Below are 17,214 nucleotides of genomic sequence, written 5' to 3'. Positions count from 1 at the left end.
TTTGTAAACACGGATCACAGCGGAGCGTTTACCGGCGCTCGGTAAATTATTTAGAGTAAAATTTCTTCCTCCATGGATTTCATGTTTGGTTTCATCAGCCGAACGATGGTTTCGACGTCACAAGTAGATATTAAGTCACACTAAGCTATAAAAAAGGAGATATAATCTCCGCTTTGTCGGTTTTATTAGCTACAACACTGTATGCTAGCCTTCGCCGGAAGTCGAAATGACATAAACCGAACAAATGGCTGTTAGATTGCAGTTTTTCGATACTTCACATATATTTGGGTTTACTTTCGACGCCACAACTATCATTCAACTGTCGAAACCAGTAATGGAAACTGCAAAGGCCAAGAAAAATAATTGCTAAAATATTTCCACAGTGTGGGCTAATTAAACGTGATGAACCAAAGCAAAAACTCGGCGCAAAATTTCGTGTCTTGATCTCTACAATTCAGTCAGGTGTCGCTCCCGAAGGCTTGAGGGGGTGGGGTGCTGTCACGCTCCGAAGAAAAAAGTTCACCCATCAGCTGGAATACTGAGTTCGCAAACCGCAAACCAAACGTCTACGTATTAAGTCGATGACATGCTTTCGTATTCCCGCACGTAAGCACTCTTTAAGTGTCTCTGCCAAGTTCTAATTTTTTTTTCCGTTGGTTCCCTGAGGCTACAGTATTTCACTGCGACACAGCATGGTTGTAGGCGTTTGCAGTAAGCTAATTTAATCGTGCTAGATATTATGTGCCGAATGGGGCCTAATAGAGCTTTGCCAGGATGAAGAAATAATAATAATAATAATAATAATAATAATAATAATAATAATAATAATAATAATAATAATAATAATAATAATAATAATAATAATAATAATAATAATAATAATGGTTTTGGGGAAAGGAAATGGCGCAGTATCTGTCTCGTATATCGTTGGACACCTGACCCGCGTCGTAAGGGAAGGGATAGAGGAGGGAGTGAAAGAAGAAAGGAAGAAAGAGGTGCCGTAGTGGAGGGCTCCGGAATAATTTCGACCACCTGGATATCTTTAACGTGCACTAACATCGCATAGCACACGGGCGCATAGCACACCGATATCTTTTTAAAAAGTAAAGAAAAAGCGAAATGAACAACGATGTGATGTGAAGTGCTTTGAACCTTATTTTGCGAAAGACAGCCCGCAGCATCCCTCGGTGCCGGGCCGCAACCGTCCGCTTCCTCTCTGTCGCTCTCCTCCTCCTCCTCCTCCTCCTCCTCCTCCTCCTCCTCCTCCTCCTCCTCCTCCTCCTCCTCCTCCTCCTCCTCCTCCTCCTCTTCATCCACGTCCTTTGCGCAGTGGCATCCCCTGAGGCTGCTGATCCCCGTCACGCTGTGCTGCTCCATGGGGCTCTTTTTCTCCGTCTCGTCGCCGGCCAACAACCTGCTTATGGCCAAGGAACGCATCAATCTCAGCAATCTGGTGAGCAGCCGTGGCTGTTAGGTTTGGCTACTCTCTCACGCTACACCCGTTCCGCGGAAGCCATTAGCACGTACAAGTTCACTTTAGTGTGCCTTCCTTTTAAAAAAGGAAGTTTAATGAGTCCCCTTTATTTAACAGTTTTCCTTCCTTACCATCTGTCATGCTCAGTGGCCGGCTTCGCAGTTGCGGTAGCGTTGCTGCGCTAAAGCCTATTGCGAAAGGCGAATGTACTAAGATAGGAATAGAACTGAAATAGATAGTCAGGGATCGCAGGAAATGTCCAATAGCTCGTCTTACAGCCGAGGTATGTTCACAATTAGGTGCAACGCTACACGTGTAACTGGAATTACCCAACGGAATACAGCGAACCTCTCAGTCCAACGTTTCGTTTTCCTAAGGAGATTCGCGTCCTTCAGTTGCATTCATGGCGCCCTGATCAAATGTTCATATTTTAGGCAATATGATGTTTGAACCTCATGTTATAAAGGCCATTCCTTACCTTCATTATGGTTGTCTGGCGCATTTAGACATCGCTTGCGGCTGCGTCACTACAAAGCTTTAGCATAGCTGGGACGTATTAGCGCATACGTATACTTTATTAATGTATGCGTGATGCAAACCCGCAGTCGCAGGTGTGTGTGCCAACGCGCTCCACATCGTGCAACTGCGCTTTCGCAGCAGGCGTACGTTAATCCGGTGTACGTATACGCTAATACGTCCCGGCTATGCCAAAACCCTCCTTTATCCGTGAACTACATCATCATCATCATCATCATCATCATCATCATCATCATCATCATCATCATCATCAGCCTTACTACACCCACTGCAGGGCAAAGGCCTCTCCCATGTCTCTCCAATTAACCCTATCCTTTGCCAGCTGCATCCACCCTTTGCCTGCAAACTTCTTAATCTCATCCGCCCACCGCACCTTCTGCCGCCCCCTGCTACGCTTACCTTCTCTTGGAATCCACTCCGTTACCCTTAAGGACCAGCGGTTGTCTTGCCTTCGCATTACATTCCCTGCCCAAGCCCATTTCTTTCTCTTGATTTCGACTAGGATGTCATTAACCCGTGTTTGTTCCCTCACCCACTCTGCCCGCTTCAGATCTCTTAACGTTACACCTATCATTTTTCTTTCCATGGCTCGCTGCGTTGTCCTTAACTTAAGCTGAACTCTTTTCGTTAGCCTCCACGTTTCTGCCCCGTAGGTGAGTACCGGTAAGATTATGCTGTTGTACACTTTCCTCTTGAGGGAAATTGGTAAACTGCCACTCATGATCTGCGAGAATTTTTTATATGCGCTCCACCCCATTCTTATCCTTCTAGTTATCTCCCTCTCATGATCCGGATCAGCTGTCACTACCTGCCCTAAGTAGACGTATTCCGTCACAATTTCTAGGCTCTCGCTGCCAATTGTGAACTGTTGTTCCCTTGCTAGGCTGTTGGACATTACCTTGGTTTTCTGCATGTTAATTTTTAGACCCATCGATCTGCTCTGCCTGTCTAACTCATTGATCATGATTTGCAGTTCACCTCCTGAGTGACTCAGCAAGGCAATGTCATCAGCAAATCGCAGATTATTTAGGTATTCTCCATTTATTCTTATTCCCAACTGTTCCCAATACAGGCCTCGAAATACCTCCTGTAAACATGCGGGGAACAGCATTGGCGAGATCGTGTCTCCTTGCCTGACGCCATTCCTACTACAACTACTACTTTATGTTGACTGAAGTATGCCTTGAGCTCACAGCGCCGCCTGTGGGTGTGAAACAGGCACTCAGCAAATAGCTCCCACGCGTCCGTGCTAAGCATATCGCATTGAAGGAATGATGCCCCAGTATGTGTACTATCATTGTTACTGTGCTCGTTTTCTTACGGCATCCATGTAAAAGATTGTGAATAGCGATTGGGCACATTCTTATCTTTGCCCTGATCAAAGATATGCCGAAGATATGCGCTGACAGTTAAACGCCAGGCACGTCCTTCACGAAGGCAACACTGCTCATTGAAAAACTGACACTGCACTAAGTATGTCGCAGATTACGTCTAAAGGAGCTGTCTGTTAGCGTCACACACCGCATTGCTGGAACGGTAGGAAAGTATGTTCACCTGCACCTAAATCAAATTTTCGTGATGAAAAGGAGCGCACGTGAACTCCTGGTTGTTTTCCGGCATGGTAACATTATAAAATTAAGCCTGCTCCGTGGAGACAAAGCAGACTACTTCAACAAAGAACAGAAAGATAAGTCCTTCGCACCTAAATTATTCTGGGTGCTTGTTCCGACAAGCTGTAGTTACAAAACGGAGTGTTAATTTATACACGCTACCCTTCTTAACCCCGTTGCACAGCAGACAGTACGTGGGAGCCCTTGTGGCCAGAGGTATAAGTCGCGAGGTCAAGGAAAAATTCAATACACTCCTCATCATCACATAATTCTAATTATGCAGGAATGATCAAATGTTTCTTTTCAAATTGCTTTTTTTCATTCCTACTATTTTTTTTTCTTTTCCAGGCAGTGTCCGGCCTCTTCGCCCACCTCACGTTTGTGACAACAGCCATAACCATGACAAACAGCATAGCTCCAACTGTGTTCAACATGACCACGTTGCCGTGGAGAGGAAAGATGTGACCAGCATGATACACTGGTGTTTTTTCTGTGACATTTCGCTCACAATTAAACCTTCTTGTTTCTGCAGTTAGTTTCGAAGTAGACTGCTGCTTAGAAGCTTGGTTAATGGGCATTAAACGACGTGGCTCGGCCATTTTGTATTCTAAGGTCTAAGATGCTGGACTCCAGAACGGTATTTTTGTTGGAAACGCGGTAGGAGATTTTTATTAAGAATTTTTCAATCAGCGCATGCACCCGTTTTAATGTATCCGCTGCTGGAACCATGATCATTGAGCGCGATGGCTATTGAACGTCAGAAAAAGTGCTGTACCAAAACCTAATGAAAATCTCACCTGCCAGGCAGTAATTACACATTTTTAGTATGGAATAGCCTCTGTTTTAGTTTTCACACCTAAAGGTGTTACCGCACAGTAATGTACGCCTCAGCGACGTGTTAGTGCACCGAGGTTGCAGCTGCATCCAAAAATTTCAAAACCCTGTGGTGCCATCTAGTGACAGAAGCTAAAAGCATATTGTGTATGATGAGGAAGCGTTGCTTTTCATCGAAAGCAGCACTGGAGAGTGTGTAAACAATAATAAAACAAGCAAAGCACTTCACTAAAACAAATCAGGGATATCTTATAGAGACATCGGTACGTGGGGGGATACATCAATAATTGCGGGTTTCACTGCAAGCTGACTTTTTATGCTATTTTCATGCCAAATTAAAATGAAATATCCTTGTTTTTTTTCATACTGTAATAAATTCTAACGAGATTAGGCACGATCTCCTCATTTCTGCCATAATTTAATGATACGTTTTCTTCAGTGTTCGGTGCCTTTTAAGTCAACTATTGTGGACTTTAATTCTCCTTTCTCCTGTGAGATCTGGAAACATCTTTTGTAATATAGCCGCTGCTTCATTTTTGTTTTGTTTAGTTTCACTTTATAAACTTATAATGGCACGCACAGCTCTTGTACATGCAATGGATGAGTTCACTGACCTAATTTCGAGGCGGGTATACGTATTGCTGCGAGGTCTACAAAACTTCACTGAGACTGACTGCGCAGGGGGCTTGCGTCGACTCCGAACGACGTTTACTGAATGTCACATTGCCCATTTGGCGGGTGCATTACCTTTATAGGGCGGCATGAAAGTGAACGGCACCCGCAGTGACCTCGGACCCATACGTCCAAAAGCATTCAGGCATCGGGGGGTCAATAACTGGGAGTGGCCCCAGCGGTCGATATGCATGAATGAGGCACCGAGTTTTTTCTACGAAGCAACAACACACTTGTACGTGTTGAAAGCTCCAATAAGAAATGGAATAAGAAATGTTCGGGGAAATACAATAGGAATAAGAATGCCTATTGTGGCAGCGGCCACATTAATAGGATTCGACGAAAGGAACTGGCGCGGCTAAGCCTAGCCGACAAAGGAACGATACCGCCACGCGAGCCTCGATCCAGAAGAACTTTATGCTCGATGGTCGCACTCGCCAGGGCGAGGGGCGCGGTGCCGCGATGAGGTTGGCTAGCTACATGTTTTTCGCACAGCGAGTGCCCAATAATTATCAGCTGCACTCCATGATTACAGCAATTGCTTCCACCTCGCGGGAAACGATGTTTGTGGAAAGGTCCCGTAAGCCCTATCATTTTGTGAGACAGTTGGCTACTAAGCCATTCTCTCGCACAATGCATTATGAATTGCCAAGCCTTTAGGAAGACTCCCCATCGATAGATGACTGATACTGAGACTATACTGTCAGTGCCCTGTGACCAGTGTGCCGCATCTCAAAGAAAATCAGAACTTCCCACACCTCTAGCATGTATACCGGGGTTGGTGCTCCATTCCTGTGTGTCTGTCAGGTTCTCGTGATCGCGTGTCGGACGAGTCAGAGATGGTTTTGTTAAACTTCTTTCCGTATTCAGCAAGGCGAGTCTTGTGTGCTACATCGAGGCTCCCATTGTTATAGCTGAGCAGGGCTGCGATGAACGAAACAAGAAAGCTGCACCTGATGGTCACCTTCGCCGACGTAAGTACTTCTGCGTGTAACTTTCCCACTAATAGCATTCAGAAAAGCCTTTAGCCGTGCAACTTTGTGAAGCATGGAACTCTAAAAAAATTGGAGGGGATACTTAAGCTCCGTCTTAAGGGTATGACGCTAATTCCCGTATATGCAGAACGTCAATCTCAAATTTATATTCATTGATCCCTGGGAATCCTCATAAGCCTCCTGGCAGAGTGGTGCAGCGGTGGGCCTTGTGTGGCCCAGGTTGCTCCTCCCGAGGGACCATTAATTTTACTGCCACCTGCCATGGTGGTCAGTTTGCCCACTGTGCGGTGGACAGGCTGACACACCGTAAGGTCACGTGACCTTGGTGGCCCACCTACCTCCTAGGTTGCACTAAATAGGCACCACCTTCCAGAGGCATACCCGTGATTTTTCGCCTACAACGCCGACGCTAACAACGCCTACACCGGGTTTTCTGGTGAACGGGGCCTTTGACGTTTTCGCGTTAAAGCAACTACGCGAGCACTTTTGTCCTAAGAGGACCGGTTGATAGTGTGTCGTTTATCTGGACGAATTAAGGACATGCAATTGAAGCCTTTGACGTTTACAAAAAACAATTTCTAAACTGAGCTGAAACCTTTAAGGCGTTATCTTCAGCTATGGATTCAATTAATTTACGCTGATGTAAATTGATGCTATGAGTGGCGCTGCTCTCAGTGCCAGAATGAAGAGGCGTGTCTTGTTCGGCCGGTCAGGTTCACACTGAAGTGACGGGCTTTACATGGGTTGTACTTACGAGTACTGTTTTTGAGCAGATGGAGTGGGACCAATGCCACCTAATGAATGGCTGTAAGCGCAAATTATAACGTTACTGACTGCAATTGCATTTTAGTTTGCGGGACTTCTGTTCATTCGGTTATACTGAAAATAGAAGGACTTGTTGAAAACGCTGTGTTCGTTTCATGTAGTTCATTTTGACTTCCGAGTGAGTAAAGCTGAAATGGACTATACCCACGTTTTACTCTGCAAGTCTCAAGAAAGGTAAAAACTTTTTCCTTTGCCCATATGTCTTGCAATGGAAACAAAGGGCCGGAATGACAAAGTTAATTACTGATTTTCATAGCTTTTAGCACTTATATGACGTTGCTTGTGCTGTTCCCGTTCTCTGTGGCATTGTTGCCAATGGAGAAGCTGCTAACTATGCGATCCCATAACTCGGTAGATGGCAGACAACTGCTCCGCCTGAGCAGTGCGGTTTCATGTGAAAATGTTGGATTTCCCATAGTAACATTTTCATAATATTAGATATGTGTGTCAAATGGTCCTGTCTTAAATATATTTCACACTAGTTTAAATGTTGCAAATGAAAGCCTTTCGAATTATAAACTAACCTTCCATATGACTCGAATGCTATGCGTCATCTTGCTGAACTCAGAACTGTGCCAGTAAATTGGTGGCATAAATATATGCTTGTGCTTCAGTATAAAAAGGAAGTAAATACATACCGCAGAGTATTACAAGACAATGCAACCCTACGACCTAATTAAAAAAAAAAGACTACTTCACCAGATCCCACCCTGGTACATTCCGGAAGCCGTACGAATTACGGACGGCAAATGATTGAACATTAGCTACCGTACATAATTCTGAACAAATCACATTCCTCAAACATCGATCCAGATTCCCTTACAGCCAAAAAATGGAAACTGCAATGCCTAGTTTAAATGTATGCACATTTTACTTTTAATGGCAAATATCTTCCCTGAATTTCTGATGCAGTACCTTACTTTTTGTATTTTTCTCTTTGTGATAGGTTTTTCTTGCCTTTTGTACTTCTGCAAGTCACTTGATATAAAAAAAGATGTGTGTGCTAGAAAACGAGTGTTTCAAAATTCAATGTCTTTATGGTCTGTATAGACACATTGCCAGATTCCTTGTTCGCTCTGTATGTCTTGAATTTATTTATTTTAATCATTTTCTTGAATTGTCGAGCTTCTTTCTGTTCAGTGTCACAAACTGCGGCGCCGCTGCCGCGCCCTTGATGTTTGTAACGGGGGCGCAGTTTCTTTCAATACGACGATTTTGTTGGCTTTTTTCCGCGCTCCCAGAACCATGAAGTGGTGCTAAATAAATAAATTTATGTTGAATTAGTTCATCTAATTCGTACATATGACGACGCTTTCAAACTTCACCAGCTTGGACATAGGTTCGGAGCCTTGCAAGCAATATTTTCCGTAAATTAAGAGCATCACTCGGGACGCGAGTATTTTGTTTCTTCTTCAATAAAATCAAAACAACTGAAAAAAAAATGTGCAACCGTACGCTTCTCTGATTTAAACATTGGAAAATATGTAATGACAGCCCAAAAACAACCATCACCTATACCGAGAGTTTTTACCTATTCAAGGCCTAACCGCCTCTGCAATAAAATCTTCGTCGTCTGTGTTAGAGAGGCTAAGTTACTCGTAGTTTCGTCTATATTATTCCTGAGACGACGGGAGTTATATGAGTTTAAAGACAGTATGTATATGTTACCAATGATATGCATTTTTCCTCCTTCTTAAGTGCAAGTTTATGGCGCTCACCGCGGATGACACATGCTCCTTTCAGCAAAATTTCTTGCTACCTGAGGATAAGCACACACAAAGCTCTTCATCAAAATTGTTTCACCAGCTACATATATGCCATAAAGCCCTGTTTTCCTTACAGTCTCCCCCATTCGTCGAGGCCTCGTATCGAGGTACAAAGGTGGTGGTGGACGGCACTTTTGGCCGCATATTGGAAGCAATGGCCCACTTTGTTCCCTTTAGGTAAGGAATACATAAATGATCATAGGGCAGCCAGCAACTCGTGCCCGCTTATCAAAGTCTGCAGGTACAGGGTGGCTCAGTATGAAAGGGAACGCGCGAACGCCTTGCCGCCGCGCTTTGGGAATAATAATAAATAATTGGTCTTGGGGGGAAAAGAAATGGCGCAGTATCTGTCTCATATATCGTTGGACACCTGAACGACGCCGTAAGGGAAGGAATAAAGGAGGGAGTGAAAGAAGAAAGGAATAGGTGCCGTAGTGGAGGGCTCCGGAATAATTTCGACCACCTGGGGATCTTTAACGTGCACTGACATCGCACAGCACACGGGTGCCGAAAGCCGGCGACGATCGGTGGCAACGGAGCATGCGCAGTAAGCTTGGCCAGCTGCGGTTTCCGCGCATGCGCCGTGCGCCTCCCAATCTCCCGGCTCTCGGTGGCAGCGCTTCCCAATGAGTGGCGGCTACGTGCTCGTGTCCCCTTTCATACTGAGCGACCCTGTACATACGGCGGTGATGTTAACAGCGAAAAATATTGAACGAGCGTTCACGGAACATTGCGCGACATTCCGCTCTGGTTGTTAAAGGGGTCAAACGGTGCAAGGCTGACGTCAGGCCTATGTATGATTCGCATGTGTGCCCCGTTCGTTTGACCTAAGAGTAGGTCGTATAACATTACATGCAAAGACGTCATCGGCTTCGTCTTTCGGATATAGCATTCGGGGATCGTCTTTCCACAGACGATTTACGAATGGAACGAACTTGCGCGTGGCGTGGTCTTATTAACAAATAAGTAGTCTTTCATATCTTCTGCCGTTATTTTTTGCAAGCATAGTGTGTGTTCATCATCTTACGCGTCATCTTTTTTTTTTAGGAAACGAAGTGTGTTTGTTTATGCTCGTTCTATGCTCGCTTCTTTCTTTGCTTTGTTGTATTGCAATGTACGACGACGTATACCTGTACCACTGCTGGCTTGGCCTCCGAGAGGTGGCTGACAGTATTGAATAAATAAATAAATAAATAAATATAATGTGGGCTACAACCACCAGATCTTTGAGGGGGAGGGCCGGGAAAGCAAAACATATGACCATAGGCCACCGAGTCACCGAAATTTAAACTGTGCTGTCACTTTTAAGCTTAAAGGTGCACTAAAGAGGAATCTTAATTCGTCTTTTTACCGCGGGAACTCGATCTATCGGCCGCACAGGAAAATAATTCGACGCTTCTACGAATGCTCGGAACGTGTAGATCGAGTTTCCGCGCTAAAAAGACGAATTAAGATTCCACTTTAGCGCACCTTTAAAGGAGCGATCATAAAAGAAGCAACCTAATTAAAGGAGCAACCTTTTTTTATGCTGTACGTTGAGCTCTAGCGCATCGTCAGGACGACCCAAATTTGCTTTCTCAATGTTCGTTCCAGTTACGACGTACTCTACGACCCAGAAAGATCCTTCGGGGTGCAGCTGGAAAACGGTTCATTTACAGGGATAATGGGGCTTCTCCAGACCGGGGTGAGTATACCGCCGCATAATAATGCGATAGATTAGAAGCCCCATGGAGCCAAAATGTGCCGCCGGTTCATAAAATTCACCCATTGGCTGGTAGAAGGTGACGTCACTACACCGGATCATTCCCATTGGCTGGGTGAAAAGATGTCAGCAGACCGGAATTGAGTGCCGTCATTTCTGGTAAAGGCATCAACAGCTGCTAGTGTTATCGCACTGCGAACGCCTAACGAAGTTAAGTGTCATTGTGACCTTTTTCATAGCACTTGCGAGAGTTATGATGACCGTGCTTGTACGTGAGCAGCGGCTAGCCTGGCAGAAATCACGACTCTGTTGTGTAATCAACTCGTGGTAAGAATGTTTGTGGAACAAACTGCGACCAACGATGAGGTTCACGATGACGATGCCGCTACAGTAATGCTTCCCTGCTTGGAAGAGGCGCAGCATATGGCCCGATGTCCAGAAAAAAGGAGAGACTACATAGAGAGGCAGAAATGTGCAGCCGGCAAGAATCCTTTCTCGGTAAGAACTTTAATGCACAACAATCAGTGTGCGTTGATATTTCCAAAGCTGCGGGCCTCGGTAAAGGTTACCACGCCTATTGGAATTGCTCGTAGGATCTACAGTGCCATTCATCACGATCAGCACTAAAGCTAGTGCTCAGTGAGGATAACACCTCCTTACGAACGCAGTACTTTGAAATGTTTAGGGGTGCAAATGACCTTCGATACATGACTCAGCAGTATAGCCTGTGGCCTGGCATGACCTGGAGGAGTTGGCAAGTATGCTTGAAACATACGTTCGAAGCTCACAACCATAAAACCTCTTCAACAAGATTAACTTTCTTTTACCTGCTAATGTGCTCGTTTGTATTGATCGCGCATTTTATTTTGCATTAATTGCACTCTTCGTCTGCATGCTCGACGAACTTAGTTCTGCATGGCTCAGGGTTTTTCTTTTTTACTGCGACAGCTGTTAAGCGCCCGTTACTGGGCTTCGCTTTGGTGTAGTGGTGGTGGTAGCAGCAGTAGTAGCAGTCGGCTTAAATGATGGGTGGTTGCCATGGGAACCACTCGGAGGGTGATTACCGTGAAAGGAGGAGGGTATGACTGGACCAGAAGAATAGGTAACCGGAGAGTGGTTACCACCGGAACCATCTGGTTGCTTGCTTCTGAAGAAGAAGGAGGAGAAAGAGAGAGAGAGAGAGAATAAACATTTATTGTGCAAAAGCAGACCGGAGGGGATTGTGGTTGGGGTCCTAAGTCCAGAACTTCAGTAGCTTCCGCCGACGGCTTAGCGATGGCGACTAGGGTTACTGTGGAAGGAAGAGGGTTTGGCGCAAGTGGAGGAATGCACATTCGGAGATTTGTAGCAATGGGAAGAGCTCGAAGAGTGGTTACCCTCCTATTTCGCAATAATTTACTGGTCCTTAAGTCATTGCCTCTTCGTACTCTTAACCTGTCAATTTTCTTCAGATTAACTTCTCGTAACTACACGCACACCATACGCTTAATGTTTCCCATAGGACCTCCGCAGTGAGTACACCCCAGAAAGAAGAAACTTATCCTGTATTGCCTCTCCCTTTTTTAATTTCCCTTCGAAGGCAGCTGACATGGCTGCGGCGCCTGTGATCATGAGCGAACAGCGGGCCCGTGTGGTGGGATTTGCCCCCGTGGTCTACCCCACATACTTCTCGCTGGTGGCAGCTTCCAAGGAGACCACGGCCAGCGCATTTGGGTACCTGTCCGGCTTTCGCAGTGAGGTGGGCCCCAAACACCGCTGCACGAAGCTGCACCCTGCACAGATTTCAGTTCGCATTTGTGAGGTTTTGAACAAGCCTTGTTCTTAGCAAGAATGAGCAAAAGAGTGCATATTTATTTTTTTTTTCATTCCAGCTACTATAACGCAAATATCATGGTTGGTTTTAAAGCTTCCACTGTATAGCACATATTGGTTTTAAAATTGGACTGGATTGCACATACGTCCTTTATTTCTCAGGATTTGGCCCTCGCCTCGAGAAGGGGGTAGGAGGGAAGGAAAAAAATTTGGCAGAGGCACTTAAGGCTGCTTATTTGTGGGAATGCGAAAGCATTCTGTCTCTGTCTATATAAATGATGCCACGTGGAGGTGGCATGTGACGAGTATATATAGACGAACGACATGTATATGACTGTTTGAAGTGGCGATGCTTGGCTTGTTGTGTGCACCTATGGTCGCTTGATGTCATCATCCTATTTTTCTCCCTATTTCTCATCCTATTTTGCAATCGCTGGGATTTTATGTACCATCTGCGAGCATTCGCGAATTTTTCCATCCATGCGGCACCTAGCGGCGCAGGCAAGGAACGGAGAGTGGAGGTCCAATAGCAGACGCCCCTCGCCAGCCTTATGGAAACGCGTTAGCGTAACGCTCATAGAGCCGTAAAAACCGAAAAAAGTGAACGGGAAACCATATCTGCACGGTTCCGCAGTCCGTGTCAACGCACTGACACATCATTTCATAAATCATCTTCGTGCTGAAACGATCGTCGTCGCAGGATTGGCCGTATTGAGATTCCCCTGGGATCTGGAAAAAGTCGCATCGACAGTACTATTTTCGCCAGTTCTGGTGGCATGATTTCGTGTCTCCTAGTATCTGATCTCTTCTCCTAAGGCTACTGAAGTGCGAAACTCCTGCACAGCTGTAGTGCTCGTACTCGCCTTTGCTATCGCAACGTCGGCACTAATAAACTGCAACAGCTGGAATCGGAGCGAACTTCAAGCTCGTGCTTTTAAGTTAAAGCTATCGCTAAATGCGTGTAAGGAAGCAATTCATGGTCATCGGCTTTTTTTGCCGCATTTTTTCCCGACAAGTTGGTGGCACCGGGCTCAATATTGGACCGCACGCGTTACTGAGTGTTGCACGATCGTTGGCGTATTCGGCGCCGCTCGCAGGGCTTGAAATTTATGCCCCTTATTTGTATTGCGTGGACTGTGAACAAGCGACAACCGGCCGACACGGCAACCATTACACAAGCGCTTTTATTCCAACTAAGGTCCGCGTGTGTGTGTGTGGGGGGGGGGGGGGGGGCGCACGCTTAGGAGCAAAGTCCACACGTACAGCGGGGAGACGAGCGCTGGAAGTTATGCGCCACCCGCTCGCAGGGAGGTGCCATCGGCATGGAGAAACTCCTTCTAGATTTGATGTGCGTCCACATGAATAATCCACATGCCGAGGAGTTTTAACATTCATACCCAGCCGAACTTGCGGTTAAAACCTGCTAAGCACTGAATAATAAGCCACACAGGCTCAGCAGCAAGTTAGCCGAGAAGGCTGTCAGGAATTCCTTTCAGTAGATTTGCACATTGTGTAACAATGCATTGATGTTTCAGTGTCGCCATGATAGGCTTATTCTTTGCATAATAATGTGCCTGCATCCAACATACTTCTCTTGATATTACTTCGTTCACTAGTCTCACTTATTTAGTATACTCCTTCCTAATTAAGCCTTAGTAGGCAACGGCCGCAAATGCGGCAATGTTCGAGTTGTGCAGAATAATAAAATGGTATGATCAGGGAAAATAAAGATATAGAAGCCGTGCGGCATAACATCACAAGCATGTGTTATGGCTTGCCCTACAGTGTAGCTTACATCAAATGCAAAACTTGACCACACACATGCTGTGTACCCACATAGTCTTTGCTCTGCCACTGGAGCTGCACTGCACACATTATGCCTTCATTTCGAGCTGACGTACACATTAATATTATTTTCGAATTTTCAATTGTTGCACCACTGTTCTCCTGCCTCAACCACGGCATCATTATAACAAGCTTGCACTGAGAAGGAATTTTGTTGTTCTTCCATGAGTTAGCATACTCACATAGACACTATACACGGAATATTTTTATTATAAACCACAGCAGAATCACACGCAAGTTTTAAATTCAAACAGTTGCGCCAAACACATCATCACCCTCTCCTGGTTTTCAGCAGGGAGGGAACAGTGCTTTTCAGTATCAATGATGTCATTCCCACCAAACACCAGAGTGCTGAAAGAAACGACACTAGTGTTTAGGGAAAGTGCGAAGGGGCTTTTATTGTTGAAAATTAAGACTGCCGTATTATGGCACTCACCTGTCTCAGCCGTTGCAATCACTACTTCACAGAAATCACACAGATTCATTTGCAAAACATTATCACCCTTATTAAAACCCATTGTAGAAAATGCATACAGTCTCCAACAGCAGTATCCAGAGAACACTGGTGAACATCCACGCACAGTGAAACCTCAAGTGAATGAATAACATAGCAGCAACACAAAAAAAATGTTCATATGAATCGTTGCAGATCTCGAGCTACAGAGTACACACAACTGGTTTGAAAGCAATAAGCTGAATATGCAAATGAGATATAAAATTTTGGTGGCAGTACAGATATGTTGGCTATCGTAAAGCCGCATGAAGCCTTCTTGACAGCATAATTCATTCTTAATTTATGAAACCAAAACAAAGCCCATTCGATACAATGCGTGGCGGACATGAGGTTCCAGAAAATGTTTAACTGATAAACAGACATTCATTCTAGTGTTATTTCACTGTATACTGTACAAATTTAACTCTTATCTGAAGTGTAAGCCTAATTTACAGTTCTTGTACATCAGGGCAAATTTATGTAGCTTTTACCATTGTGGATGCACACTGTACTAAGCTGCAGGGTGGTGAGTGATGATTTAATACATTATGAACTACCTGTGTGAAACCCAGTGTCAACTAGGAATCCCTAGCACCTTACTTTCTCTAGGAACTGCGACATGACTTGTGACATGTACATTTCAGCAATTGTCTTTCAATGCCTGCAAAGCGGTAGCCTCATAATGCAGACGAATACAGCAAAAGTAATCATAACTGCAAAAGGTGACGTGGCCTCCTTTTTTTATATGGTGTTAAGGCAAGCAGCGTTACCTGCCTGCCGTTAAAATCATGCTTCATAATTTTTAAAGATAATTTTTGGTTTCATTGGGCGCATGGTCTCAAAACCCTCTCTCTGCCTCTATAGCGCTTACATGAGAAACGGGCAATGCCATCAATTGAGCACACTATTAAAGGGAACTGGTGTGAAGCGATACCTGTCTTGCACGTCTCAAGTGCATGGCTCTATTTCTTGCCATTTGTGCATGAAATATACACTGGCATCTTGCGTGGTGCAAATAACAATGGCTAGGGTGCAGATAGCTTTGCTTCTCAGGATTTGAGCAAGGAATGAATACAGTTGTGCCTCGTTTATGTGGACACTTTGGTTCCCGAGCAAAAGGGTCTATAAATGTACTCATCCGTAATAGCCAATCATTAATAAAAACAAAAACAAATATTTTGTGCTGTGCGATGTCAGTGCACGTTAAAGATCCCCAGGTGGTCGAAATTATTCCGGAGCCCTAAACTACGGCACCTCTTTCTTCCTTTCTTCTTTCACTCCCTCCCTTATCCCTTCCCTTACGGCGCGGTTCAGGTGTCCAACTTTATATGAGACAGATACTGCGCCATTTCCTTTTCCCAAAAAACCAATTATTATTATTATTTTGAAAAATCGTTTATGATTACAGACTCGTTCTTAGCACAGTGGCGGGCAGTGAAGTGGAAATTGGGCAATCTTAGCAGCTCAGATGTATTATTCTGGTCGCCATTATTTTGAAAATCAAACGGTTTAGGCTGAAGCACGTTTGAACTGCCTAGTGTTCCATGAGACGGATGATAGTGCCTGTTGATGTGATGAAGTATCTTCTACCGCGAATGTTCACATCCCAAAAACTCTGTACTGACTCGGCTGGTAACTTCTGAATGCGGTTTTCAACGAAGAATACGGTCAATTCTTTTTCTCAAACAGACATCCAATGTAACAAACAGTAAGGTGCGTCGACCTGGCACCTTACCACTGTAAAGCATCTAAGGCATTTGCACATTCGCCTGCCTTTCGCTGGTGTTCTGCACTCAAATTATAAGGGGCGGAACATCTGGTAGAGGCACTCGGGATTTTGTTCTCATCGCTGTCCATAATAAGAGGACAAAAATACACGAGCCACAATGGGCTCCGTGCATTTTCACCCTTTTCATTGCCCAGACAGCCAGTTTCTATATTAACGAGACGTAAATACACTGAAGAAGTTTTGTCCCCAGAAAAACTGTCCATAATTCGAGCTCTTCATAATAAATTGTTACTAACGTGTCGTATTATTAACGTGGCGTATATTAACGTGTCGCATTAACGGGGCAGGACTGTAAATGCGTCATGTGAATTTTGCATGAGCAGTATTTGCGCAGACTACCCATGTATATACAATACTTGAATACTTGCAGTGAAGGGGCCATTTCGATGTCTGAGCCACTCTAGAGAACGTTGCGTGTCACAGACTCTATTTGTCTTTTACCACTGTTTGTGTGCTATATATTTCACATACATGCATCAAGATGTCTACCAGCTTTCTGCATGAGCTCTTTAGCTGGGTGCCTAGGCACCTCCAATGAAGTAGTTGAGAATGGCTGACAGGCCTTTTCAGCTGCACTGTTGGGAAGAAAACATCAGAACAGAGAAAATTGTTAGCTGTAAAAGAAGGAGCACTCGAGTTTGCAGAAATTACATAAAAATAAAATTATGGGGGAAGGCAGCCTCGGCAACATATCAGGACGTGCAACCTGTGTGTTTTCATGGTAAATAAAAATTCTAAATGCATACAAATCTGACAGCTGCACAAAGGAGTTGGTAAACGAAATTGGCGAAAAAATTATTTAATTTCATCATGACAATATGTGAAGTTTAAGAAAAGCAAAACAGCAGTCTATGCCCCCA

The 17,214-nt window shown here is 44.7% G+C and overlaps 2 protein-coding genes across 2 annotated transcripts in view; both read left to right on the top strand.

The window, feature by feature from the left end:
- Positions 1-4,097, top strand: part of LOC144130359 (Na(+)/dicarboxylate cotransporter 3-like) — a 37,071-nt gene extending 32,974 nt beyond the window's left edge. The window contains exons 11-12 of the mRNA XM_077664287.1: positions 1,331-1,453; positions 3,970-4,097. Coding sequence (XP_077520413.1) covers positions 1,331-1,453; positions 3,970-4,086 — 240 coding nt within the window. The 3' untranslated portion in view covers positions 4,087-4,097. The remainder of the gene's footprint in view (positions 1-1,330; positions 1,454-3,969) is intronic.
- A 6,279-nt stretch (positions 4,098-10,376) lies between these two features.
- Positions 10,377-17,214, top strand: part of LOC144129824 (glutamate receptor 1-like) — a 29,285-nt gene continuing 22,447 nt past the window's right edge. Inside the window, exons 1-2 of the mRNA XM_077663892.1 lie at positions 10,377-10,397; positions 11,995-12,153. Coding sequence (XP_077520018.1) covers positions 10,377-10,397; positions 11,995-12,153 — 180 coding nt within the window. The remainder of the gene's footprint in view (positions 10,398-11,994; positions 12,154-17,214) is intronic.

This window comes from Amblyomma americanum, chromosome 4, assembly GCF_052857255.1.
Source record: "Amblyomma americanum isolate KBUSLIRL-KWMA chromosome 4, ASM5285725v1, whole genome shotgun sequence".
Lineage (NCBI taxonomy): Eukaryota > Metazoa > Arthropoda > Arachnida > Ixodida > Ixodidae > Amblyomma > Amblyomma americanum.
The sequence above is the reverse complement of the archived record's forward strand: the minus strand, read 5'-3'. Positions and strand labels throughout refer to the sequence as shown.